General features: G+C 57.2%; 10 protein-coding genes across 10 annotated transcripts; 5 read left to right on the top strand and 5 right to left on the bottom strand.

Moving 5' to 3' along the window:
* Positions 1–3,824: 3,824 nt before the first annotated feature.
* Positions 3,825–5,349, top strand: CMQ_7303 (alcohol dehydrogenase; the record flags this gene model as incomplete). Its single annotated transcript, XM_014314308.1, has 7 exons — positions 3,825–3,903; positions 3,991–4,045; positions 4,129–4,275; positions 4,342–4,924; positions 4,978–5,006; positions 5,093–5,185; positions 5,253–5,349. The coding sequence occupies 7 exons, from the start codon at positions 3,825–3,827 to the stop codon at positions 5,347–5,349; spliced, it is 1,083 nt and encodes a 360-aa protein (XP_014169783.1).
* A 136-nt stretch (positions 5,350–5,485) lies between these two features.
* Positions 5,486–6,052, bottom strand: CMQ_7450 (tRNA-intron endonuclease; the record flags this gene model as incomplete). The annotated part of the gene is made up of 1 exon (XM_014314455.1): positions 5,486–6,052. One exon carries the CDS (start codon positions 6,050–6,052, stop codon positions 5,486–5,488), a length of 567 nt encoding a protein of 188 aa, XP_014169930.1.
* Positions 6,053–6,757: 705 nt separating this feature from the next.
* CMQ_7596 (uncharacterized protein) lies at positions 6,758–8,224 on the top strand (the record flags this gene model as incomplete). The annotated part of the gene is made up of 1 exon (XM_014314601.1): positions 6,758–8,224. One exon carries the CDS (start codon positions 6,758–6,760, stop codon positions 8,222–8,224), a length of 1,467 nt encoding a protein of 488 aa, XP_014170076.1.
* Positions 8,225–9,371: 1,147 nt separating this feature from the next.
* CMQ_7694 (uncharacterized protein) lies at positions 9,372–10,717 on the top strand (the record flags this gene model as incomplete). The annotated part of the gene is made up of 2 exons (XM_014314699.1): positions 9,372–9,455; positions 9,539–10,717. 2 exons carry the CDS (start codon positions 9,372–9,374, stop codon positions 10,715–10,717), a joined length of 1,263 nt encoding a protein of 420 aa, XP_014170174.1.
* A 1,905-nt stretch (positions 10,718–12,622) lies between these two features.
* Positions 12,623–14,395, top strand: CMQ_7687 (wsc domain containing protein; the record flags this gene model as incomplete). Its single annotated transcript, XM_014314692.1, has 1 exon — positions 12,623–14,395. One exon carries the CDS (start codon positions 12,623–12,625, stop codon positions 14,393–14,395), a length of 1,773 nt encoding a protein of 590 aa, XP_014170167.1.
* A 345-nt stretch (positions 14,396–14,740) lies between these two features.
* On the bottom strand, positions 14,741–16,528 carry CMQ_7370 (nol1 nop2 sun domain containing protein; the record flags this gene model as incomplete). Its single annotated transcript, XM_014314375.1, has 1 exon — positions 14,741–16,528. One exon carries the CDS (start codon positions 16,526–16,528, stop codon positions 14,741–14,743), a length of 1,788 nt encoding a protein of 595 aa, XP_014169850.1.
* A 574-nt stretch (positions 16,529–17,102) lies between these two features.
* CMQ_7412 (major facilitator superfamily transporter multidrug resistance) lies at positions 17,103–19,016 on the bottom strand (the record flags this gene model as incomplete). The annotated part of the gene is made up of 3 exons (XM_014314417.1): positions 17,103–17,440; positions 17,493–18,240; positions 18,294–19,016. 3 exons carry the CDS (start codon positions 19,014–19,016, stop codon positions 17,103–17,105), a joined length of 1,809 nt encoding a protein of 602 aa, XP_014169892.1.
* A 2,580-nt stretch (positions 19,017–21,596) lies between these two features.
* On the bottom strand, positions 21,597–23,113 carry CMQ_7328 (uncharacterized protein; the record flags this gene model as incomplete). The annotated part of the gene is made up of 2 exons (XM_014314333.1): positions 21,597–21,723; positions 22,695–23,113. 2 exons carry the CDS (start codon positions 23,111–23,113, stop codon positions 21,597–21,599), a joined length of 546 nt encoding a protein of 181 aa, XP_014169808.1.
* On the top strand, positions 22,057–23,140 carry CMQ_7520 (uncharacterized protein; the record flags this gene model as incomplete). Its single annotated transcript, XM_014314525.1, has 2 exons — positions 22,057–22,652; positions 22,702–23,140. The coding sequence occupies 2 exons, from the start codon at positions 22,057–22,059 to the stop codon at positions 23,138–23,140; spliced, it is 1,035 nt and encodes a 344-aa protein (XP_014170000.1).
* Positions 23,141–23,433: 293 nt separating this feature from the next.
* CMQ_7364 (phosphoenolpyruvate carboxykinase) lies at positions 23,434–26,026 on the bottom strand (the record flags this gene model as incomplete). Its single annotated transcript, XM_014314369.1, has 9 exons — positions 23,434–24,070; positions 24,141–24,292; positions 24,355–24,909; positions 25,285–25,318; positions 25,376–25,542; positions 25,608–25,657; positions 25,724–25,749; positions 25,814–25,859; positions 25,921–26,026. The coding sequence occupies 9 exons, from the start codon at positions 26,024–26,026 to the stop codon at positions 23,434–23,436; spliced, it is 1,773 nt and encodes a 590-aa protein (XP_014169844.1).
* Positions 26,027–26,970: the final 944 nt, after the last annotated feature.

Genomic DNA, 26,970 nt, shown 5'->3' with positions numbered 1-26,970 from the left:
TGTGGTGTAGTCTATCTGGCAAAGGCGAGCCGTCGGTGTAAGGTTGGCTCTAACCATCCATGGAGGGTTCAAGAGGGCGAGCGAGCGGGAGATTTGGGTTGGTCGTAGAGGGGGCAGTCTGAAGAGCGGCACGACGCAGCGCATGGGTAGGACGAGAGGCAGGGAGCGTAACAACGGCTGCAGCAGCAGCATCGGGATGCCGCCGGGAAGGTATGAAAGAGCAATAGCTGAGTCGAACAAGGACTAAACAGAGGGTGGGCCAGACGAGCCAGACGGCAAAATTACTGCTCGCGTACGCAGCCCTGTCCTGACCCTCGCCTGGACCGAGGCTGCTCGCAAGAGAATTCCAGTGTTGTTTCTGCACTTTGATCACCAGGGTGTATCCGTGTCTGCGTACGAGACTCGTATGCGGCTCACTTAAAGCGTGTAGTCGGGGCAGCGTGTGGTAGGTGGTGTGTAATGTGGTGTGCAAGGTGGTATGCGTTGTGCGTCGTATGCGCCGTTGCGATTCGTGCTTTGTCGTGTTATGGTCGTCGGCAGATGTTCAGGGTATGGCTGGCAGTACGGAGCGAGACCGCCAAAGAAGCAAACAAAGGTTGGTAATAGGCTGTCCTGTGGTTTCAGGTCACACCAAACGTACGCGGTACGCGAGAGACGGTGCAAGATGGAGCCAGACGGTGCAAGACGGTGCAAGACGGTGCAAAAAGAAACGATCCCTGTCTGGTTGATCCGGGGGTTGCTTTTTCGTATACTATCGCGGATCCGCCGTTAACACAGAGGGGCGGATGGGGGGGTTGTGCTTTACGATTTGCGATTGGGGATCGAAGTCCTTCGGTTGGACCCTTGTGGGATAGAGTAGTGGATGATCCTCAATCTCTGAAGCCGAGAATGGAGAAAAGCACAGGGTCCGTAGCGCCAGACTGTGGTGCAAGGTGGGGACGGATAGCTCTGCAGAGCCCCCAGATGGCAGGTGCGAGCAGTGTATTCGTATACTCGAAGTCGGTGCTGAGGTCGTGCCGGCCAGTATCCGAACAGGAAAGAGCGGAACGTTGGGCAGTGGAGGGGCAAGAGCGGTGGTCGTTGTGGATATTACGGTGAGATTGTCAGATTCTCGGGCTGTCCTGGAGAAGGAGCGTCGTGGACTCGTGGGAGGAGGGGAAGGTGCGGATGCGATACTGGTTACACGTGTTGAGAAAAAGAAAGAGCAGGCAGGAAGGCTTTGACAAAAAAAAGAAAGGAGAAGGAACGCAGAAGCAGGGGATGGGGAACCGCAGAAGAGCCTGTTGGAGGGATTGCGATGTCAAATGACAAGACGGCACAATGCGTAAGACGTAGTCTCGCAAGGGAGGTATACTATGGCAACGCATGATACGTACTCGTACATAGTATCCACGGGGCCCCAGTCTTACGTGGGCGTGCAACGTACTGTACTTGGCACGGCATGGTTAATATTCTTATAATCATTACTCCTACTATGTCTTGACTACGAGTAGACCAGTCGTGTCGTGCGCGGAGAGGCTTAATTACGGCGGTTGGGCATTGCTACTATGTATGCATGGTAGAGAAAGAGGATGATCATTTTCACGCTTGATTCCGTAACCAGGTACGAATCGTTGCTGCAGATGGCACCTATATGACATTGTGCAGCATCAGAGAGAGGCGGCCAGGCGGCAGAGACCAAGGGGTGTGTGTTATACTATGTAGTGTGGAGCTGATATCTACTTCCAGTGGGGCACTGAGCCGCTGTATTCGTACATACAGTAGTAAGATACATAGTACGTCGTAGGGGTTGGGCAGAGCGCAGCAAGAAAGATGGAGTCGTACGCAAGAAAGCACTAACAGTACGTCGTAGGCACTAGCGGCTCTTTCCCCGTTGCGTGTCGGCAGGCGGCCAACTGTCCATCTTGCCCAAAGTGAGTGGCCAAAAACAAGAAAGCCGGCGGCGGCCGCCCGTTTGGTAAGATAAGGGCGCAGGGCTTCGCAGGTACGTATGTATCTTACTCGTACAGCAAAGGATTGGACAGTCTGCCGAGGGAGTAAATTACATAGTAACGAGAGGGGGCGATGGGGGCAGCCAGGGGCCACCATTGGACTTGCTTGCAGGCCGCGAGTCAGCATGTCCTTACTACAAGGAGAGTAGCGGCCAGCTGACACCGAAGACCTCTACGATGTACATAGTAAATATGCAGATTGTAGCTTCAAAACGAGGAGATCGGCAGCACCGGGCGCAAAGCGAAAAAGACACGGCCCCGTGTCCGAAGAAGCTGCGAGCTGCGTTTTACCGACGAATCAACACAGACGTAAGACAATCTCTTGCGGAGTGTTTGTATACGAGCCGTCGTAAGATAACCTGTATGTCCAAAAGGGTCCACACTCAGTATAGAGTACTCCGTGTGTTGCGGCTCATTTGCTCGAATAAATACGGAGCCTGTGCCCTTCCTGCCCAAAGTAAAGCAGCGCGGACTCTTTACCTGTGCGCGTCTGCAACTCCACCGTGACGCTCGGAGCTGAAAACCTGGCATCTGGCAAGAGCAAGTTAATTGATTCTGCGGGAATAACAACGCCGAAACAAGAACGAAAACGAAATAGCATCAGATAAACAGCGCCGCCACAGAATCTTACTATGTACTGTCGCGCGCTGGGCAAACCCTAAAACACGATACTTGGGCCTGTGACCGCCTTTTCAGACGAGTCAGGACAGGGAAAAGAAGGCATCCTGGGATCGGCCTGGCCCCCAGTCTTTCCTCTGTCGATCGGGGCCTCGTGGTAGCGACTAAAGAAACGAGAAAATACGGTCAAGCGAAACAAGGTCGAGCTTTCTTGGTTCGCCATTTTCTTTTGTCCCCCTCCTGCAAAAGGCGATTTAGCTTGCCATGAACAAGAGGGCGTACGAGGCAAATGCACTTTACCTGAAACATCCTAGCGCTGCAATGAGGACATGCCAGTGTTGTGAGAAACAGCACAATGTGGGTGCACATGCAGGTCAACCTTTAAGCCGCAAGCACGACTGCGTATACGATGGCACGTCAATCGACCGACGACCGGAGGATGCCTTGTCTTTGAGGAAATTGCCCGGACGGCGGATTTTCTGCAATTTGAAACATTTTAAACCTTTCCTAGGTGGGGATGGAGACTCGTAAGAGACCAGCAAATACGAATTACGAACTTGGGCTGGGGTTGCTTACGACGCCGTCCCCATACGGAGTAGCAGCGACTTTGCTACGGACAGCGTCCGAGGAAAAGCCCTCAGCCGATAAGAATGAGAAGGAAGGAAGGCGGGCAGGGATGTGGCCGCACTTGTTTCGTTCTTGCACCACGCATACAGGTAGGTACGCCCGGCATCCAGCCACCGCCCGACAGCTGGTGTCCAAATGTGCTTAATACGGAGTTACTATTGCATGAGGTGGACATAAGCCGCACGCCTCGGATATTTCTTGCTGAACAGAACGCGGGCCGGATAGAGCCCCTGTCAGCTATCCGACTGCAGTGCAAAGTGCCCTGTCCGTCCCGAAAGGTTTCCCGTCTGTTCACCGGTCTGCCGGCTACCATGCTTTGTGCCAGTCTCGACCGTCGCAGGATTACAGGCCCAACCTCGGCAGCCAGCTTGGGCGAAAAACAGTTAGACAAATCCAGGGAGACATTTAGCCGCGACTAGTTCCGAAAGCGGAATGGCTACAGCTTCAATTAGAGATATTCCAAGGAGGGGTCATGGGGCAACAGTGATGACATAAGCATCAGGCAAGAGGCTTTTTTGAGCTCTATTTCGTAGATGAGGGAGAAAACAAGGCCAGGAAAACACACAATCCAACTGCCCGCTTCGCACGATGACAGCAAAGACCATGAAGGCAGTCGTCTTTGACGGCCCGCACAAGATTTCTGTGCAGGATCGACCGGTACCGCAGCGTAGGTCCTCCGTCCACGTGCCGCTGCATCGGACAGACAGATGCGCTTTCCAAGTACGGAGTACTAACCGCCTCCCTTCTGCTGCAGTGCAGGCCGACAACGACGTCATCGTCAAAGTCCAAGCCACCGCCCTGTGCGGATCGTATGTCTCACGCCGGAAGCGGCACTTCTGATTGGGACCTTGTAAGACACATTGTGCGGACCGACTGACTCAGCCGTGTCCAGCGAACTGCATGTCTTCCGCGGTCTCGAGAAGGCCACGCCCGGCTTCATCATGGGCCACGAGTTTGTCGGCACTGTCGTCGAGGCCGGCTCGGCCGTCAAGACGGTCCAGGTCGGCGACAAGGTCGTCTCGCCCTTTACGACGTCCTGGTAGGGTTGTGTCTTTCTTTGCACAGCGCCGGCATCACGATCCGAGCATTCTGACACGCCCTCCAGCTTGGAGTGCTTCTACTGCCAGCACGGCTTCTCGTCACGCTGTGAGCACTCCGTCCTGTTCGGCTGTCTGCGACTGGACGGCGGACAGGCCGAATATGTCCGCGTTCCCTGGGCCGATGGAACTTTGCTGCGGGCACCGGCCGAGGTGGACGACCGGACGCTCGTCCTGATGGCCGACATCTTCCCGACCGGCTTCTTCGGCGCCCGCAGCGTGTTCCAGCTGCTGGCGCCCAACGTCGCGCCAGCCGAGGCCGTCGTCGTCGTCGTTGGCTGTGGGCCCGTCGGCCTCTGCGCCGTCATTGCCGCCCTCGAGCACAAGCCTCGACACGTCTTCGCCGTCGACAGCGTTGACAGCCGTCTCGCGCTGGCCCACCAGCTTGGCGCTGAGCCCCTCAACTTTGCCACCGACCGTGACGGCATGGTTCGCCGCGTGCTCGAGGTGTCCGGTGGCCGTGGTGCCGACGCCGTCATCGAGGTCGTCGGCCTTAGTCCGGCTCTGCGCACGGCCTACGACCTGATCCGCCCCTTTGGCGCCATCAGCTCCATCGGCGTCCACAATGCAGAGGCAGGTCCCGTGACAGATGTACAGGTGTAGCTCGATCGGTCCGCTAACATGCCGTCCACCCTCTTGCTCAGGTCCCATGGTCGGCAACTGATGGATACGAGTGGGTTTCTTTCATTGCTTTCTTCTGGCTTCTCTTCTTTTGGTTACAGTCGACACTTTCGCATTCGTTGCTCACACTCTCTCTAGCAAGAACGTGCGTTTCCAGCAGGGACGCTGCCCGGTGCGCTCCATCTTCCCGGACGCGCTAGAGGTGCTGGCAAAAAACCAGGAGAAATTCGGGTATGTCTTCGCTGTCCGCTTGTCGGCCGGAAAATGTGTTGTGCTGACCTGATAACACTAACGCCAGGTTCATGTTCGACAAGATTATGCCGCTGACAAGCGCTGTGGAGGGATATGATCTGTTCGACAACATGAAGGTGCAGAAGGTCGTCTTCACGCCGTGAGCAGGCATCGACAGCAGGCCTCAAGCGGAAAAGACGTCCCTTGTAAAAGGAAAAGAGGGGTCGGAAAGGTGTACTCCGTAGTTGGCTGTAGGATAGGCTGTGTCATCTCTCTCGTGGACCCTCTATGCCCCTCAATTCAGTTCTGTCTCGGCTTCACGATGCCATCCTGCATGACATAATAGACCACCGTCGAGTCGTCCTGAACGATGGCCAGCAAAAGGCGCTTGCTCCGTTTGGCGTTCCGCCACTTCTTCCACTGGGCTGCCGTCTCCTCTTCCTGCCCCTCGTCGGGAGATGCCGCTTCGGCCTCGACTGCTGCGGGTGGAAGTGGGTCGATCGAGTCGAAGATGGCAGCAAACTGGCTGATCGTGGGCGTCTCGGCCAGATGCATGGGCAGCACCCACTCGTGCTCGGGTGGCTGGGCGATGCGGCGGCCGTTGCCAAGAGCTCGCTCCGCACGCATGAGCTCGATCTGCTCGTCTGGGTGGATGTACACTCGCCGTGGCGGCAGACCAGAAAGCAGGATCCGCTTGCCGCCCGTTCCGGTACCACTGCCACTGCCACCACCGTCGTCCTGCTCGTTGTCGGGTTCGTAGTCATCGCCATGGGTCTGCAACTGTGTCCAGTCCTGCTGGTTTTCCAGGTTGTTCCGCACCACGTTTGCCAGCTGCCGAAAATGGCTTCGAGAACGTCCGGCTGTCATTTTAAGAGACGGTGGCAGTGTTGCAATACAGCAAAAGACTGGCCGAACCGACTCAACGATAAGAACCAACTCGAACTTGGTCAGATCTTCTCGCGGGCTAACCGAGATTTCTTAGCAGCATCACGTGGCTGGCCTACTGTAAGAGTAGATACGTACCCGTTGACGTCAGGGCGCATGCGGCGGAGCTCACAGGGGTAAAGGGGCGCCGGCGTACGCCGTGCCCACGTCTGCGGTAGGTTATCTGTTGTTCACGCAGCAAGCAGCGAATCGTTACAGCGCTACGGAAGGTCCCAGCGCAGCATTGTCATGTGCTAAAATTTCTGCATTCCTCGCAAATGGAAAATCGCCTTTGTCCATTGAGGTCGGAAAAGAAACAGGCTGTGAACACAAATCCCGCGGCAACCTAACATCGTATCCGTTCTTTTCGGGGTGCATTTCTTTCGCATCCTGCTGCGTTCCATTTGTCTTCTCCTCTGTTGCTCTGCTCTGGACTCCCCGTTCGCATTGTTGCTCCGCACTCAGATCTCAGATTGCGCCCCTTATTCTTATTTCCTCTGTCAACCCACTTATTTCCCGCCGTATATTACTCGGAACCTTCCAGTGCCATCTCGTCCACAGGCTGCCTCTTTTTTTCCGCTGCACGCCACGCATACGAGTAGTGTCACGGAATTTGACGGCACAGACGAGAAAAGTCGCCACCGCGCCATGGCGACACCACCTGGCTCTGGCTCGGGCTCGGGCTCAGCCTCTCCGGGTCTCGACTCGTTTCCTCAGGTTGCCATTGAGATGACCTCGACGCCTAGTACGGCCAACCCTGTGCGCGAACGACGATTCTCAAACGCCTCTTCCATCCCTCGCCGGCTGTCCAAGAGCTTTCAGGAAGCCGAGCTGCCCACAGGCTTTCTCGGTGCCACAGCAGATATGACATCGTCCGTCTTTGTTGCCGGCCGCACACGATCGAGCAGCGGCCGCACGCGGTCGAGCACCGGCGGCCGCACTCGGTCGTCTGTCTCCAGTGCCAACGACGACAGGACGCGGCCTTTCACACAGCAGCGACTGGGCGCTATCCGGACCGAAGACACGACGTTGGCGATCCTCGAGGAGCCCCAGCGTATGTCCGTGTCGTTCGACCAGGCTCGCAGCCGAGGCGAGGGCGAGAAGTCGATTGCCAAGTCGGATGAGCCGACAATCGTCGCAACAAGCGAGTCGCACGATGCCTGCAGTGGACCGGACGACGGCACTGATGTCAGGCTGGGTGCCAAGATGCCCGCAGCCAACGCTGACGCCGCCGAGGGCAGAGAGTACGACAACGGCTACCACTTCCCGCCGCAGTACTCCAAGAGCGACAACTTTCGCCACGCCGCCATTGCCTTTGGCAAGTACATCCGCACGCCGGTCGGCTTTCTGGTCCTCATCTACGGCCTCAACGTCGTCGCCTGGGGCGCCATGCTGTTCTTTCTGCTGCTGGATGCTAGCCCGGCCATGTGTCATCCGAGCTGCGGCAACATCAACTCGCCGCGGCGCATCTGGGTCGAGATCGACTCGCAGATCCTCAACTCGCTCTTCTGCGTCACCGGCTTCGGCATGGCCCCCTGGCGCCTGCGCGACCTCTTCTTTCTGCTGCGCTTCCGTCTGGCCAAGAACCTGCTCAGTCTGCGCCGTCTCGCCGGCGTTCACCGCGGCTGGATCCGTCTGCCCGGCTCCGAGAACCTGCCGCTCGACGTCGGTCCTACCAACATCCCCGACGACACGCCGCGGAGCGTCCTTCCCTTCCCCGAGTCCAAGATCCCCGACGTGCCGCTGACGGGCGAGCGTGCTCCGCCGACGGCGCTCTGGCGCGTCGACTTTGTCCTCTGGATGAACGCCGGCAACACCTTTTTGCAGTGTGTGCTGTCCGGCTTCATGTGGGGCATGACTCGCCACAACCGGCCGTCCTGGGCGACGGGCCTGTTTGTGGCGCTCGGCTGCATCTCCGGTGCCGTCGGCGGTCTTGGCATGTTTTACGAGGGCAAGCGGGTCAAGGGCATTGAGGGTGTGCCGTTGACGCACGAGGATTACGAAAAGCTGGCACAGGATCGCGCGTTGGGGATCAGCCACTACAATAACCTCGACGGCAAGAAACCCAAGGAGAAGGTGATAGACCTGGAGGCGGTCAAGGAGCCGGTCAAGTAGTTGTTTTTAGTGGCATTTGTCAGAGCGAGGCGTTGGTATCTGCTTGCGGTGGCCTTCTACTTTTTTTTTTTTTTCGTTCGTTCGTATAAGTACAAGCTAGTTTATGAAAAGTTGTCATGTCAATGCTGCATTGAGCAAGGGCGAGTCATCCACAGACAAATGTAATGGCTCTTGGGCCATCATGTCTGTACCGAAATATACTTTAAAGGTGGAGATAGGGTAAACCGTCGCAAATATATGTAAAGGGCAGCTTTGTCAATTTTTCGTTGTTGCAATATGTTAACGCCATACTCGTATGTCTTTTTCATATGATTGCTTTTCTAGAGTGACGTGGTTTAACGTGTTTTTCAAGGGTCGTGATTGCAGGCAGCAGCTTTTGAGTCCAGTCAATATACGGAGTACTCTGGGTATAAATGGTATGGTCTCAAGCCGTGCGAAACATGCGATTCAAAAGTGTCCAAGGTATAAGCATGGCTGGATTTGAAAGTATCTCATTTAACAAGGATATTAATTTAAAAGGACTTCAATTCCTAAAATAACTGTTGCGACTCATAAACATAGAACATTCAGGGAATTTCACTATTCAAGGTGCTCATAAGACGACGGGTACTACCCTTGGATAGATTGGTAGTTCGAGTACTCTAACGAACACGGGACATCCTACGAAACAGAAAAGAAGAAGTCTTAACGATTGCTTGTGACAGCCTGGTGACAATCGATCAAGTCCATCCAGGTTCCCGCCTTATCGCTTAAAGTGGCTCGGTCCCACTTCAGCCACACTACGAGCGCCATGTGACCCGTTTCGGCCATCTTATGCTCCAGCCAGCACCTTTCCCCCAGCTCTCTCCGTCCTGCAACACAGGTCGCCATCAACCGGGGATCTGGTCGAATCTACAAGACAAACAACAACAAAAAACAGACACCGGAAGAAGATAGCGCGACAGTGCCAAGCAGGACTAGGCACTCGCTGCACAAAGAGAAACTGATTGCGGCCGCTCCTGGTCGCTTTGTCGCTTCCGCTCCCTTGACACCCTTATCGAGTCCTATAGAAGCTCGCTTTTGCTTCCACGCGTCATCACTACGTGAAGGAGGATATTTTCCTCCTACTGTCCGTTCATCGTTTCGGGCATCGAACAATCCCGTCATCATGGCGTCCAAGCCGTTTGTGCCCGTCCTCGTGGCGATGATGCTGCTCACGGGTGTGTGCAACACGCTCCTGACCAAGTACCAGGTTGGTAGTTTGGAGAGAGGGATATGTGTACAGCACAGCCATCGAGAAGACTGATTGCTGACAGCCGTGTGCTCGCTATACAGGACAACCAGTGCGTGCGCAACTGCGACGACCCCGACCCGAAGAAGCATGTTCTTTTTGAGCAGCCGGTGCTGCAGACGGCGCAGATGTTTGTGGGTGAGATGGGCTGCTGGCTCGTGATCGGGCTGATCTCGCTGTACCGGCGCTATGTGGACGGCGGGTTGGCGGCGACGGCGGAAGACGGGTACGAGCCAGTGCAGACGGCGGACGAAGGTGCTGCCGACGACAGCGCCAGCATCCACTCGACGACGGCGCTGAATGGCAGCAAGCCGGCAGTACGGACGGTAGGCGAGCTGCGCGGTTTCGCGCTCCTGCTGCTGTCGCTTCCATCGATCTGCGATATCCTAGGCACGACGCTGATGAACGCCGGACTGCTGCTGGTGGCGGCGTCGATCTACCAGATGACACGGGGCGCGCTGGTGCTATTTGTCGGCCTGTTCAGCGTGCTGTTCCTGCAGCGACACCTGCACCTGTACCAGTGGCTTTCGCTGGCGGGCGTGGTGACGGGCGTTGCCGTGGTCGGACTTGCAGGCGCCATCTCGGCCGACACGTCGACCGACGCTGAGAGCGGTTCAACGATGACAACCGCGGCGGTGGCCGACTCCGGCACAGAGGCACTGCGGGTGATCACCGGGGTGCTGCTCATTGCGGGTGCACAGATCTTCACGGCGACGCAGTTTGTGCTGGAGGAGTGGATCTTGGAGCGGTCCACGGTGGCGCCGCTCAGCATGGTCGGCTGGGAGGGCCTTTTTGGACTGTCGGCCACAGTGTTGGGCATGGTGGTCCTGCATCTGACGGTGGGCCGCACCGAGGCCGGCCGGCTGGGCTACTTTGACATGGTGGCGGGCTGGCAGCAGATGACGGCAGACCCGCGGATCCTGATGTCGAGCGTACTGATCATGGTGAGCATTGGCGGCTTCAACTTCTTCGGCCTGTCGGTGACGCAGTCGGTTAGCGCGACGTCGCGGTCGACCATCGACACGTGCCGGACACTGTTCATCTGGCTGGTGTCGCTCAGTCTTGGCTGGGAGACGTTCAAGGGCCTGCAGGTGATGGGCTTCGTGCTGCTAGTTTACTTTACCTTTACGTTCAACGGGATCGTAGAGATGCCGGGACGGATGCTCAAGCCGCCGCGGCCGATCGAGGAACTGCTGCCAGAGGAGCCGGTGGAGCACATGTAGGGGCTGGTGGTAGAGGCAGTACGCGGCGAGGCAGAAGCAGACGGGATCGAAGGAGAACAGATTGACCAATTGGCGGACCGACAGATGTTGGCTAATAGAGACAGACGGGCATTGGCAGAGAAGACGGGGCGGAAAGATGAACAGACATTGTATAGTAAGTAACACATGTGTGTCTAGTTGGGCGTGTTTGGATAGATAGGACTGGTTTACAGTTGGACCCAATCTAGATCTGCGTTAGTACAGCTGTATCTAACATTCGACACTCTTGTGTTTCACCCGGAAGGTGCGCAGGTGGTTATATAAATGCAACAGCTCGCTCCTTCCTCCACGTACGGCCATAGATACTGGAAAGCACGGGATCCCGTCCGCTCTCCCCTAGTTAAACCAGTAATCGGCGGATTAGTAGTTGGGTCGGTGACGACCAGCGAATACCCGCTGCTGTACGTTTTATTTTGCCAGTTGACCCTGCAAATCTTTCCCCAGGTTGTCTTTTTCCTCGCGTTCTCCATTCTTATCCCTCTCAGTCCTCCCTTGGCGTGCTGTCACATTAATTTCGATTATGCGTCTGGGTTTCCCATTTTTGCCCCTATTCTTTCACATTCCTCCTCGTTGGCAAAACTGATAAGAGTACTCTGTACGGAGTAGTCGTATGGTCTGGCCCATGCCTTGACTGTCTCCATAGGTCGGAAATACCAGTCTACCGGGACCGAACGCTCTGAGATGACCGGGCAGATTCCCTTTGCAGGACTAAGCTGGATGCGGGCTTTTAAGGTTAAGCTGTCTCTTCTCTGTCGCTCATTCGAAAAGCCAGGGATGTTTTGGCGCGTTTCACCAGGGGCAAACAGTCAGGGGATGCGCCCCTCTTTTCGGGAAGAAGCTGAAAAGCAAGCTGGACAAGACGGGAATCTTGCCGGACGCCAGGGTTTTCTGGACCGAAACCAAGTCATGCAGCACTTTCTTGGACCTCCCTTTCCAGCCTCAGCTGTCGGACAGGTGTCGATTTTCAGTGCAACCTACTATGTATCCGAGACAATTAGCAACCAGGACAGATATCGAGTGGAGTCATCTCGGGGGTTTATACGCACGATGATACCTCAATCCTGAATGCTGCAGAGCAGGACTACAGAGTACATGCATAGTATGCCGGACATCGGATTACTTGTAAGATACGAGAATACGTGAGGGACCTTTTGTTGCCGTCCGAAAGATTCCCCTGCATAAGAAACACGGCGTGCTTCTGTTGGCTTTCTTATTCTTTCTCGTTATTTTGGCGCCAGCGTCTAGAACGAGCCCCCCACATCGCAAACGACGGACCGTTGTCGATATCCACCCACATGACAAACATAATTTTGCCCTCATTGGCTGCCACGCCGTGTTACCAGCGGGCTGAGAAGGCAGGATGTCTTGTATCCTGCATGTCTGTAGGATGTGAGTAGTCAGGAACCCGCCGCTTCAGCTTAGCCTATCCATCTGCAGGCTGCCAAGTCTTGATGGCTTGCTTGGCCTCCCTTCTTATTAGTCCATTTTCCGTTCTCTCTCGGCGCCCTCGCTCTTCCTCTTCTCGTTCTTCTTCAGGTTTCAACTTCTCGTGGCTGGCCCTTTTCATTCTCTCGTCCCTCCTTTGACATTTGTTCTCTGCACGTCGTCTTCGTCTTCCACTGTGCTCACTCCTTGCCAGCTTGAAGCGAAACTTACTGCCTTTTTTGTTTGTATCTTGATATCTTGTTGGGCATCATCTCCTTTAGCTGAACTGCCAGGCTTGCTTGTCCAACCTTACCTTCTTTCTTTCCGTGGACTCTATATACCAGAGAATTATAAACACACCACCAACACTAGGAGCACTGTAACGATCTAGAGAATCTGACACCCCTTTCACTCGATCTTGATTCCTCCAACATTTTAACAATGCGACTTCCAACCACTCTGGCCCTGCTTATGGCCACATTGGCTCCCATTGTCTCTGCCAAGGACTCACGCACGTTTGCCGTCCTGCACTTCCACGGCGATGGACCACTGACGCAGGGCCGATCCGACCCCATCGTCAACCCGGGGGTGATGGCGTTACACGTGCACACGATCCATGGCGGTAATGCGTTTGGCAACTCGGCGACGGGCGAGTCAATGCTCGAGTCGACGTGCAGCACGGCCGATATTGCGGCGGACAAGAGTGCGTACTGGATGCCGTCGCTGTACTTCCACGACGCCAACAACGGCTCGTTCGAGCCGGTGCCGCTGTTCTACATGAACGTGTACTACTTCTTTGAGGCGACCAACGACAACATTACGGCCTTCCCGGTTGGCCTGCAGATGGTCAGCGGCGACCCAGACAAGAAGACGGCGCCGGTCACGGGCAGCAATGTGTTGGACCCGGCGGATGGCACGATCCAGCCAGCGCAGTTTACGTGTCCGCGGTCCAGCTTCGACCCGCCGTCATATCCGGTCGGCTCCAACGGCTCGATGGCCGGCATCCAGGACACGGGCAACAAGGGATCGGGCGCGGGGTTTCCGTTTGCCGAGTGCGACGGCTACGCCTCGCCGCTGCGAGCAGACCTGCACTTCCCGTCGTGCTACAACCCGGAGGCCGGGCTGACGAGCTTCCGGACGAACATGCAGTTTCCCACAGACACAGGCGATGGCAAGCAGGACTGCCCGACCGGCTGGGTGCACACGCCACATCTCTTCTTTGAGATGTACTGGAACACACCGCTGTTTGTTGGTCGTTGGACGCCCAACGATGGCACACAGCCGTTTGTGCTGTCCAATGGCGATGCGACCGGCTTCTCGCTGCACGGCGACTTTCTCGCTGCGTGGGACACGGACGTGCTGCAGCACATCATTGACACCTGCGATGCTGGCGACTCGGGCATGGACAAGTGCCCTGGAGTTGAGACCGTGCTGAAGGGCGACTGCAGCATCTCCAACCCGACGCCGGAGGAGATTGGCGGCTCGCTCGCTGCTCTGCCGGGAGACAACCCTGTTTTTGGATGGCAGTATGGCACGGGCTCGGATACCAAGGCGAATTCCACAACTGCCAAGTCCACGGCTGTTACGACGGTAGCTGCTATTGTTTCTTCTTCTTCTTCTTCTTCTTCTTCTTCTTCTTCTTCTTCTTCTTCTTCTTCTTCTTCTTCTTCTTCTGCTGCTGCTTCTGCTGCTTCCACTTCTGCTTCCACTTCTGCTGCTTTTGCTACTTTTACATCTTCTGCTTCTTCTTCTTCTGCTACTTTTTCTTCTCCTACATCTACTTCTTCTTCTTCTACCACTCCTACCTCTGCTGCTTCCGCCTCTTCTGCTTCCACCCCAACATCATCAGCTGCCACTTTCTCCGCAAGCCTCTCTTCGTCGATCACATTCTCAAACGCCAGCACCACGTCGACCATTTTCATCGTCGTCGGCCCGGAGACCTCCAGAACGCTGCCCACGTTTGCGACTCACCACCATTTCACCAATACGTCGTCACCTGCGGCTGCTACCAGTAACGAGAAGCACCACAGCCAGAAGAGCAGCGGCTGCCGGTCACAGCCCACAACCACGGTGACTTACACCTTCACGCCGACGACAACGCTGACGACGACGGTTCACCAGACGACAACAACGACCGGGACTCACACGCCGAGTGGCTCGTTGCTGAAGGCACGGCAGGAACACGTGCGCCGCCACAAGCACCTGCACTTCTGAGCAGTGGACCGATTCTCCTTCACTTCTGCTCTGTATTTGCTACTTCTATGTGGCGTTCATGATGTCATGATCTTGGTCGGTGTCTCGCCTTCCAGTAGGAAAGACAAAAATGCTGGTATAAGGGATCCGACGCCCCCCTTCTGGTTTTCTCTTCTCGCGCTCGTTTATACGCATGTTCCATCTAACCCCTTGAGGGGTGTTTCTTCTTCTTTTTCTTCTTCTTTGGCCCCGACTGGAGGCATTATGTTTGGATAGTTCCGTTTGTTGGATTACAATACAAAGCAACACGGCCTTGCCGGAGGTGACAACAGACGTAAATGGACCGTGATTGTTATTGAATGTGTTTCAGTCGTCGAAGCCGCTCCAGTCGCTGTCGCTGTCGTTTGTAGCAGCCACAGCAGCCGCTTCATCGTCCCGGACAAAGGCAGCGACAAAGAAGCCCATGATACCGCGTTCGATGTCGTCTGGGTATGACCGAATACAGGCGTCGGCCACGGCGACGGAATTGATTGTGCTGTCGTCAACGCCGTCAACGTTCTGGGCGGCAGCAGGGTCTCCACGCACCGGCCAGGCACGCATGCCAGCGACCTGCTCGTCCCGGCGCAGCAGACGCCAACCGAAACGGGCGGAGGCGGAAGTCAGGGCGCGCACGACAACCTGCTCGTTCTCCTGGGCGTGGACAGAGCAGGTGGAATAAGTGATGCGACGGGCGGCCGGGAAGCGGAAGGCGTGCAGCAGCAGTGTGAGCTGGAATGCGGCCAGGGCAGTGAGGCGGGCCGATTCTGTTTCGGACTCGGTGACCGCATTTTCAGCAGCAGCAACGATGGTGTCTGCAGTCTTGGCGAAGTCGTGCTTCGCCGTCTTGTCGTCTGGCTGTCGGCCGGCAGGCCGTTTCCGTTTCTTGTTTGTCTTTAGCTGTTGTCCGGCCGTCTTCTCGGTCCCGCCCTTGGGCAAGTGGAGGACAGGCATGGTATCGCGACCAACAATGCCACTGCCGGAGCAGCTGGGGTCGAGCAGCAGTGCGCGGACATTGCGGTAGAGAGCGGCGGCGGGATCGACCTGCAAGAAGTCCTGGGCGGCGCCGATGGTGGTCAGATCGAGGGCTCCGGCAGTCTGCAGCATCGACTGCAACGTCTTTGCGCGGCGAGGGTCTTTTTCAAAGGCAAAGATGCAGGGCCGCGGTCGTTCTAGCAGCAGCGGCCGTGTGAGGGCAGCCAGGTGGCTGGTCTTGTTGCCAGGCGCAGCACAGGCGTCGACGAGGTCGACATCCTGGTCGTCGTCAAAGACAGAAGCCGGGTCGAGTAGATAGGCCGGGAAGCAGGAGGCCTTGTCCTGGAAGATGATGGCGCCAGAGCGGTAGGCATCGGAGCGGGTGGGGTCGACGGTGGGCGAGGCAGCCGAGGACGTCGACACGGGCACGGCGACGAGATCGGGCACGTTGTCGTCGATAAAGATGCGGGCGTTGTTGTCCGACGTCGTGTTCGAGGTGCTGTCGTCATCTTCCCACAGCTCCGGCAGGCTGGCCACACGGCGGTAATCGGCAAACGTGGTGGCCAGCTGGACGGCGAGCGTGGTCTTGAGCGTGTTGATGCGGATCCAGCGCGTGGCCGGAGCGCCAGCGTGGGTGCGGGATGCGCGTGCAGCGACCTGCTCGACCTGGCGGCGCAGATCGTCGAGCGAGGCGGCGTGGCGACGCAGGCGGGCGCGTGTCAGCTCAGCGGTCAGCCGGGCCTTGTGGCGCGCCACGGCTGCGTGAAGGCCGTGCTCGGCCGGCAGCCGCACGCCAGACCGTGACAGCAGCAGATCGTGCACCAGCAAGAGGGCCATCACCGGTGACGGCAGCCGGCGACGCTCGAGGACCAGCAGGCCGGCTGCATCGACGATTTCGCTCAGCACGGCGCTCCACTTGGTCGTCTCAATCGCGAGCGCATAGACCTGTGCGGGCGGTGCTTTCGCGGCGGGCTTGGTCGCGCCGGAGGCAGAAGTGGCTGTTGAGGCCAAAGACGATCGCCCTTTCTCAGCTGCCTTCCGGGGGTCAGGACCGCTGCGGGGCCCGAAAATGCGCGTCTTCAGATTTCCGCCGTCGGCCGCCGGGGCCATCAGGGCAGCTGCCGCCTCATGGTAGAGCGACATTGTCTGTGTGGTGGTGCGGCCAGTTATAAGTGGTGGCAACGAAGACTTGATGGCCGTTTATCGCGAAGATGAACTTTTTTGATCGCAAGATAGCTACTTTCCAAAGACGGACTAGCTCGCAGAGTGAAGTCACGTGGCATAGAAGAAATGCAATAGCAAAGCCTATAATCACGTGTCTTACTAGTATAAGTGTATCAACTCCTGTGGCAGTCTATTATTCGGCTATAGCCCACTCTATGTCTGAATCTATTAAAAGTGTGTATCCACGTACATGAGCTGTCTGATCATCACGGCGCCCTTTCCCCTCCCGAGTCCATGTCGACGCAGGCCCGAGCAGGGTATTGTACTTCAGTTCTTCCATCCAAATAACGCCGGCTGTGCAATACAAGAAACGTCTATGCTGTCCCGTCGCGAATCTCGGCGGATGCTCCAAACCAACAAAGCAAGGATAACATAGCCACCCGACCGTTTCCCGCTGACAAATACAAGACAAAAGAGAGGAGTGAAACGAAAAGGCAGAGGCGGACTGAAAAGAGGAGTAGGGTATGGTTCGAATGAAAGGAGGGATGACCGCTTAGGCGTCCGACTTCTCGTTGCTGTTGATGGCCTGCGAGAGGCGGCGGCTGATGCGGCTGGCTCGGCTGGCGCGGCTGGCGTGGCTGGCACGAGTGAGGCGGCGCTCCAGCTCGTGAGCGTTAACCTCCTGGATGGCGGCATCCTCATCGGGCGGTGTGACAGGAGCGGCGCCCTGGCGCATGCGAGCCAAGATGGCAGCAGCCTCAGCAGCGAACTTGCAGCGCATGCGAATCTGCTCGCCATAGCGCATGAAGAGGAAAGGGAAGGGCAAGCAGGCCAGAGCGAGGAAAGCCGGAATAGACGCAGCCCAGTGAAGACCGAGGTTTTGGTACATGTCTAAAAGGTTAGAACGGGAAACAGATGGGAGATGGAACGGGCTGTAACTCACAAGTGGTAAACAGCGGGAAGGCAGCACCAAAGAGCGAACGCAGGACAGCATTGGCAGCCAGGCAGGAAGCAGCAAAGACGACGTAGGTGTCGACTAAGTAGTTCATCAAGCTGAGGAAGACGAGCACAAGGCCGGCAGCGAAGAAGCCGGAGCCGATGATGGGGACAACCCAGTGGACGGGCGGCCGATTGGTCCATGCGAACCAGAAGAGGCCGACAGGAATGAGGACAGCACCGATGGCACCGCTGAAAAGGCGAGCCTCAGGAGGAGCAGCGCCCTTGTGGGCAAGAGAGATCTTGGCGTAGCGGAAGTGGTTGTCGAGACCGGCATAGAAGACAGCAATGACCATACCGACAGCAATGCCGAGGAAAGCAAGGCCACCGATACCAGCCGACCAGCCACGGACCTCCTCAAAGACGATGGGGAAGGCATCAAACATCATGTACATGGTGCCGTAGATGATAGCCATGTAGAGCGAGATGACGAAGACGATGGGCTCGGTGAAGAGCAAGATCCAGGGCCGGCAGAGAGCAGTGCGGAGCTGGTGGCCGACGGTGGGCTTTGCCGGCGGCGGGCTGCCATCCTTGCCGGGGGTGTAGTAGTGGGCGTCCAAGCGGGAGACGTAAAACTTTCCGGTGCGGCGCGAGAGTTCCTGTGCACGCTTGCGCAGGAGGTAGGGGGCATAAGTCTCAGGCACGATGAGCGTGCCGACGATCCACATGACACCTGTGAAGGCAGCCATGAGGCCCTCGACCCAGCGCCAGCCGGCCGCTTCGCCGAGAAAGCCGGCGCAGATGGGACCGAGCGAAGGGACCCGAGAAAGGGGGCGGCAGCAAAGATAGCAGTGGCCATGCCACGCTCGCTGGCGGAGAACATGTCGGCGATGACGCCACCGGCGTTGGTCAGGGGCGACGAGCCGAAGGCACCGGCGAAGAAGCGCAGGATGATGAGGGTCTCGATGTTCTTGGCGCCAGCACAACCGGCGTTGAAGGCGGTGACGATGGCGTAGGTGCCGAAGAAGAGCATCTGGCGACCAAAGTACTCGCTCATAGGGGCCCAGATGAGTGGGCCGACGGCGAAGCCGAGCACGAAGAGCGACATGCCCAGGATGGCAACCTCGTCCGAGATGTGGAACTCCCGGATGATCTCGGAGATGCCACCGGAAAAGGCTGAGCTGACAAAGGCGATTGCCAGCGTGGCCGTGGCCATGGTGAGGGTGTAGAGCCACTTGCGCCACGACGGCAGCGTCTGCGGGTTGTGGGCGTCGACATCGAGGAAGAAGACAAGGTACGGCGACTCGGCCGTACCCTGGCCAGGGTACTCGTGCGCAAGCACCTCGGGCGTCACGCCTGCCGGTCGGAGCAGCGTCTGAAAGTGGCTGACGATCCGGTGCGCCGGCTTCGACCCGGCTTCCAGGTCCGGCTGCAGCGCCGGTCCGGTGCCCTTCTCTGGCAGTGCGGCCGCCGTGCCCGGCTCGGCCGCCGTCAGCGACGACGCGCTAGACGGCTGTACGGTCGTCGTCATGATGGGCGTGTGGACGTGAGATCGTGAGAGCGTGAGCGTGAGATCGTGAGAACCCGTCTGCTGTCACTGTCTTGTCGGGTGCTCGTGCTACAGGCCGATGATAAGGAACGGATCGTGCGGCGGACAGAAGGGAGGGAAAAAAAAAAGAGACAGACAGACCGGGGAACAGACAGGCAATGTGTGTTATATACACTCTCTCTTCTACCATGTATCTTACTAGTCCAGGCCGCCTAGTCGTGCTTGTGGAAAAGTGGGCCGCCTTCCGTCCCCATTGAATTTTTAATTTCTGCGGACATGGCAATTTCGTTTTGCCAGCCCATCGCCCTTTCCAGAAGGACCAGGGCTACGACACAGCGCGCTGTCCACTGGCGCATAGGCTCTTAGCGCTACCCCCAACAGCGGAGTTCAGGCCGATTCCGAATCCCTACCGCTCTTGCGCCATGAGCTACTCCGTACAGTCGATGCAGCCCACTTCTATCTCCGTGCTGCACGCACCCCTGACGTATAGCGCCACCCCTGGCAAAGTTGCGACGTCGCTCAAGCTTCAGGTCCTACGACATGCCAAGCAAAGCACGTCGCGCATCCCTCGTCCGCCGTGCTCAACCCCCACCGGTACCTATAGCACATGGAATCAATCTGTATCTGACTAGCCGGCCTATCTCGCACCGTTACCATGGCCCTGTCCTTGCTTACCGGCCCTGCTTACGACGTACTATCGTACACATAGTACTCTACACCTCCGATCTCGCCACCACGTTTCCTCTCCTCTGTCCCTTATTTCCATGGCTGCCCTCCTTCGCCCAAACCCGTGTTAACCGGGGTTGACAGAGAGTCAAGCCCCACTTGCGCACAAATCAGCCCCACCAGCATGTGTCGAGCCGAGGTCCAGGCACGACGGGATTCAGAATCGAACGTGTTGGCATCAATAATTCATACTCTGTACGACGTGTACGACGTAGATACGAGTGGTCGCAGACGTCATTGCCCGTGCTTTCTTCTTTCTTCTTCCGTCTCGACCGTGTCGATCGTGTCTCGATAGCGAGACAAGACAACAAAATCAAGAAACAGCCTGCCTGATCGAAGGAAAGCAAAGGAGCCAAGAGATAAGAGCAAGTGGGGCACATGTACGACGTATGCTTCTGCAAAACTCTGGTCCGAAATCCGCCTTCATCTACTCCCATTTCCCCATTCCCCAATGATCTATTCGCGTTTGCCATTGGCCGTGTCGGGCTAGACAAGCTGAACCCGCTGCACACACGGCTCTCGGACCTTCCGTACACTCGCACAGTACTGGATCCCTGCTTCAGATGCCATCCTGACGAACACAATTGTACACCGGATCTGGGACCTCCGAGTGCTGCCTGTCTGCCCTTTGACGGGACCGAGGCATGTACGTCGTAGATACATACGAGCATCAGCTCGAACCATCTCCGTGCCAGGGAGCAGACCCCTCTTGAGGCAGGAGAAAAAAAAAGAAGCACTGCCACTAATTTAATCCTCACCGGGACATCCACATCGTACCATCTCTCGCCCCACTCTTGGCCGGGCGGAGGCCTTCTCCAAAATAAAAGCAGACAAAAAACGTGTCGACCAGCATCAGCACTCGGACAGATTACAAATTCCCGGCTCTCAACCCAAACCCTTTCGGCGTACCAGCAAGAGCCTCCCGGCTTACATACGTACTCGTATTTCAACGGTTCCCTCTTCAATTGATCATACCATGACAACAGGGCGAACGCCTGATATCTCGACCACTTTGCACGCCCTAATCGACCTCTAGACGCCTCAAACGTTCGTCTTCGCCCATGCTCCCCGAAAGCCTGCGGCGACATCCATACGACTAATAACGGACGGATCGGTGGGCCTGTCAGACTTCCGCCTTTTGCCAAGACATATTAGCGCACGCGAACACGATCCTCCGGACGGTGTGCGAGTACGAGCACTCCGTAGTATTCGTAACGACGTGCGGTTGTGCAGAAGGCGCTGGAAGCTGCCGTTCCGTGGTGGGCTTGTGAATGCGTTGCAAGGCCAACCCGCTGTCAGCCCATGATGGCCACCCCTCCACACCCCCCTAATCCTGTTCCCTTGGCGTTCCTTACTCTTCTAGGCAACCGGCCCCGCCATCCTGGGAACGTGAAGCGGCCAGCCAGACAACAGTCATGCTTGATTCCGAAGCGATACGGAGCACGAGTCCTGCCGGTGGAGCAGGGTGGCTCTTGTTTTGTCTTAACGTCCGGCCCGTAGGATTAGTGCAAGTAAGACAGCCGTTCCTACTCAGTATTCAATGGGCTGAAATTCCAGGGGTGGATTCCAAAGGCGACCGAAAGGGACAAAGGAGAAAAACAAACGATAATTACAAAAGGGGGGCGACAAAACAGGAAAAGAGGACAAGAGGAAAAACTGACGTGCTCAAAGCTTAATGCGCGCGCTCTGTTTACTACAAGCATAACGTTGAACTGCTCGCAGATCTCAGTCGGTAAAGCGTCTGCATACATATGTATATACGAGAACTCTGCGTGGGCCCGCGCGTTGATGACTAATACACTTCAGCGCCTGCTCAGTGCTGTATTGCGTCGTCTGTCACAGATCAGATCTGTGGATCGGCAGAATGTTCATCCCACTGGAAGATTGAGATGGCCGCTCGGTGCCGCCCTCGGGCACGAGCAAACGGCTGCCCGTCGTCGGTCTGTGCTGCTCAGCCGCTCGTCTGTCCTGAGCGACTGCTGGCCGTCTTGGCAGCCCGCAAGGCCCGCCGCATTTTGAGGAGTACGGAGTACGGAGCACTCTTATCTTACGTCGTACATAACGTACTGCGCCGCAGTGGCGCATTGACCAAGCGTGCCTTCCATGCCCGGACTCATCTTAGTCAGCCACTGTGTTCAATACAACGGATACATCGACATAAAATCATCCTCATGAGATTCCGATCCCGCCACGCCCTGCAGGATTTCGGAAGTTCCCTTGGCAGAGCAACTCTACAGCATCTCGACATGGCCCCACTCATTCCTCGCATGCACGTCTTTGAGATTGACGACCAGACATGGTAAGCGAGCGAGTGGGAGCAAATGCAAGGGCCGAAACCGTGTCTGATTGCGCCCCAGTTTTCCATCCATGGCTGCGCGGCCGCGTCCAGGCCGCCCTGACTCGCGCCTGGACGACACGCGTACCGGTCCTGCAGTACGCATCCCCGGCCGAGGTGGCGGCTGGTGTTTTGCGGCAGGAGGTGTTGGAGGCTGTTTCGGAGGATGCTGCCATCCCATCGCGACCCTGGATCATCATCGACTTTTGTGCCGGCGGCGGCGGACCGACGCCGAGCATCGAGCGTATCCTCAACAGCAGCAGCAACAAGAGCAAAACCACATCGCCGACGCAGTTTGTCCTCACCGACCTGCACCCCCACATCGACGACTGGGCTGCAGCCGCGGCCCAGAGCCCCAACGTGCGGTATGCAGCCGAGCCAGTGGATGCCAGTGCGGCCGAGCCGGCGGCGATTCTGGCGGCTGCCGGTCTGGGCCCCGAGACGACGGCGGCTCATCCACGGGTCCTGCGGCTCTTCAACCTGGCCTTTCACCACTTTGATGACCCGCTGGCCCGAGCGATCCTGCGCAACACGGTCGAGACCAGCGACGGCTTTGGGTGAGCTGTCGTGCTGTTGTGTAGATGTGTTCCTCTGCTGACTTGCCAGCATCCTCGAGCTCCAGGACCGCTCCGTCTCCGCCTTCTTCACCACGCTCGCCTTCGGGCTCGGCATCCTGCTGACGGCACCCTACTACGCCTGGCGCTGGCGCTCGCCCATGACGCTCGTCTTCACCTACCTGCTGCCCATCCTGCCGTTTGTGCTCGTCTTCGACGGCTGGATGTCCATGCTGCGCACCCGCACGCCCGACGAGGTCGCCGCCCTGCTGCACTCCTGCGGCGCCACCCCGGCCGACGTCGCCCGCTGGGAACTGCACAGCGGCGAGATTCGCCATCTGTGGCCGTGCGGCTACCTCAAGTGGATCGTCTGCGTCAAGAGACAGGAGTGCGAGGCGGTGAAGGCCGTCGAGGCGGTGGGAGCCGTAGGAGCGGTCAAGACCACGGACCAGTCTGTCCGCCATCGAGCCACAATCGATGTAAAGGGGTAGACGAGGAGTATACGCAGTATTACGTACGGAGTACTGTAACTCTCAGTGTCCATTTCGTTTCATTCAGCCTATGACCCTTCGTGGGCTCTACTGCCTCACGATCTTGTAGCTTATCGCCCATATATATATATACCCTTTCCGTAACGGAACAGGAAGGCGACGCCTCCCGGCGAGGTCGTCGGCTTCGTCGCTATTATGATAGGAAGCACACACAAAACAGAAAAAACAAGACCTAAAACAAGACAAACAGACGGGCTCTGGATCCCGGGCGACAGCCGTTGGCGACTGCTGCTCTACAGGATGGGGCCGGCCTTGACGACGTCCTCGGTAGCCTCAGACGCGTACTTCTTGAAGTTGTCAAGGAAGAGGCCACCAAGCTTGCGAACCTCGGCATTGAAGCTGTCGTGGCCGGCGGTCCAGGCGCCCTTGGGGTTGAGCAGCTCGGACGGCACGCCGGGGCAGGTCTTGGGCACCTGCAGGTTGAAGATGTCGTAGGTCTCATACTCGACCTTGGCCAGCTCGCCCGAGTGCACGGCATCCAGGATGGCGCGCGTATACTTGAGCGGGCAGCGCTTGCCGCCCTGCGCGAACCCGGCGCCGACCCAGCCAGTGTTGGGCAGCCAGGCGCTGGCCTGGTGCTCGTCGATCTTGTCGGCCAGCATCTGCGCGTAGCGCATCGGGTGCAGTGCCAGGAACGGCTGCGCGAAGCAGGACGAGAACGTCGCCTCGGGCTCGGTCACGCCGACCTCCGTGCCCGCCATCTTGGACGTGTAGCCGGAGATGAAGTGGAACATGACCTGCGCCCGGTTCAGCTTCGAGATGGGCGGCAGCACACCGCGCGCATCGCACGTCAGCAAGATGATGTTGCTCGGGTGCGACGGCGAGAGGCACGGGATCTTGGCGTTCTGGATGTACTCGATCGGGTAGGCGCTGGAGCATGATGATTAGTAATTGGCCTCGTAGTTATCGTACCGACACAACCCGGCATGCGAGCACTCACCAGCGCGTGTTCTCCGTCAGCGTCACGTCGTCGTAGTCGACCACACGGGTCTCCGGGTCGAATACCACGTTCTCCAGCACCGAGCCGAAGCGGATGGCCCCAAAAATGTCCGGCTCCTTCTCGAGCGTCAGGCCGACACACTTGGCGTAGCACTGTCCTGCTGTCAGCGTCTGAAGATCTGAAAACAAAAATACCCCATCCAGGAAATACTCACGCCTCCCTCAATGTTGAACACGCCCCGGTCGCTCCAGCAGTGCTCGTCGTCGCCGATCAGCAGCCGGTTCGGGTCTGCCGACAGCGTGGTCTTGCCCGTGCCCGACAGGCCGAAGAAGAGGGTGACATCGCCGTCGCGGCCCTCGTTGGCCGATGAGTGCAGCGTCAGCACGTTGTGCTTGATGGGCATCTCGTAGAAAAGCACGGTGAAGACGCCCTTCTTCATCTCGCCGGCGTACTCGGTGCCGAGGATGACCATCTCCTTCTCGGCAAAGTTGATCGACACCGACGTGCCCGAGGTCATGCCCGAGGTGTAGCGGTTGGCCGGGAACGAGCCGGCGTTGTAGATGGTGTAGTCGGGGTGGAAGTGCTCCAGCTCTTCGCGCGGCGGCCGGATCAACATGTTGCGCATGAAGAGCGCGTGGTATGCGCGTGCGCACACCACCCGCACCCGGATACGGTACCGCTCGTCCCAGCCGGCATAACCGTCAATCACGTAGATCCGCTTGCGTGTGTTGAGGTAGTCAATGGCCCGCTCGCGGTTGATCTTCCAAACCTGGACATCCTCGTTAGTCATAGCTCTGAGGTCACGTGTGCAAATGGGGCTTGGTGGATCCGGCGGAGGCATGGAAGCACTAGCTCGGCTGTCGTCGGCGTGGGGTAGCTGCGATCTGCCTGTGGACAAGATGCGCTGCAATCCCGCGGCTCAAATGCGGGGAAAGGGAATTCTCGGAACCTGTCCAGGAACCCAATGACAACCGAGACAATTAAATGGAAACCCAGAGTTTGCCCTGACGTAAGCGCCATTCCGCGGGGATACGGAGAAACAATGCATGTCCCGAAATGTCGGCAATGGCCGAGGTAAAAGGCATGAAAAGAAGAGATGGAATGAAGAAAAGAAGCAAGTGCCGGAAGGACAAGCAATTCTTACCTCAGGCGTCATGGGCTTGTTGACAGGTCCCCACCTGGGAGAGTCAGCAATGAGATCGATGCCAAGAATAAACGAGAGTGAAGCTGCTTACCAGATGTTCTTCTCGGACTCGGGGTCCGTGACAATTCGCTTGTCAGAAGGCGACCGACCGGTCTTCTTGCCAGAGTAGGCAGTCAGAGCACCGGTGGACGAGATGCCAGAGCCCGGCTCGTACACCAGGGCATCCTCGTAGAGAGCGGGGACCGACGGGTTGGGGATCTGACGTCGCATGAGCAGTTGGCTTTACAAAGAGAGATAGAAACAAGGAACGAAACAAGACGTACAATGGCAACACGGTCATAGTCGATGTGGGCCTTCTCGTAGAGTTCCTCCTCTGAAGCAATTGTTAGTACGGATCGTGGCAATGGCTATAAGATGGCACGGTAATGGTCTGTCATACCGAGCTCGGTGTGGTCGTGATGAGGCCTAAATAAACCGGGTTAGCAACATGGACGGGACAGCGACAAGAATAAGATGCTGTTCAACTTACTCAACACCGCTGGGGTGAAGGCTGGTCTTGTTGACGGTGGAAGCCACTATGACGAAGCAATGGTAAGCGGAAAGGTCCAGTGGACAGTCTTTGACGAGATGGCTTACTTTTGTTGATGTTGGGGGGGTGTCCAGAGGTACGGATCTTGGATTGAGGTCCTTGAACGGTTGGGTCGATGTAAGGGGAATCAGTACGCTGAACAGGATCCTTCATGGCTGATATATATAGAGACCAATATCGAGGCAACCGGACTACGATGGAACAAGCGATAAAGAGTCGGCTGCTGGGTATCGTGTTTTGTTTTCGTTTGTCGGCAACGGGTCAACTACGGGACAGAGTACCGGGATGTGTTTTGTCCCCTACACGGTGCAAGGCAGCCGTGTGATCTGTCGCAAGAATGAGCAGCGTCGAACTGCACTTAGCGTATCCTAGTTTCGACGGGGACGCCAGGGATGGGAGAGCGGAGAGGAGCAGAGAAAAGGGGGATCTGGTCCACAATACCGATAGAAGAGCTGGCAGGCGGCTGGTGATTGGAGAGCGAGGCTTGTCCGGCTTCCATCAATCGACGAACGGCAGCTGGGACTTGCAGCAGCCCGCTTTTATAGCAAGGACCTCATCGAGAAAGGGTCATGTCCATGACTAAAGACACGCCCCAAATCGCCCTCTTTGCCCCTCCTCCGGCCGCTCTCTTAGTGAGCCAGAAGACCGCCTCTGGACCGAACCCGAGGATCATACTAATTCCCCAAAGCTGGGGTCTGTCCACAGGGCGATCCCGGGAGCAGACCCGGCTTGTTTTCGGAGACCAAGCAAATGCCATGGGCCAGACGTACGAATACGCCTCTTACATAATCTCCCCGCCTCGTCCACCAGAGTAACGGTTTATGCCGGGTTGGACGTAGCAATATTGCTTTGAGGCTGCGGCTCCTGTGGCCTGTACATTGTACTTTCTCGTGCCGATCAACTCGCTTCCACCGTATCGTATAAAACTTGCCTTTGGCCCGACCGATCAGCTGTTCCCGAGCCTTGCTCGTGTTCGTACTCAAACGCCCACATCGGCCGACGTCTGTACGTCGTATACAAGCCTGACACCTGGTGGAGTTGTCTAGGTTCCGCGCGCAGACTGTCTGAGAAATGCTGCCAATCCTCCGGCTCGTTGG

The sequence above is a fragment of the Grosmannia clavigera genome, assembly GCF_000143105.1.
Source record: "Grosmannia clavigera kw1407 unplaced genomic scaffold GCSC_173, whole genome shotgun sequence".
Lineage (NCBI taxonomy): Eukaryota > Fungi > Ascomycota > Sordariomycetes > Ophiostomatales > Ophiostomataceae > Leptographium > Leptographium clavigerum.
The sequence above is the reverse complement of the archived record's forward strand: the minus strand, read 5'-3'. Positions and strand labels throughout refer to the sequence as shown.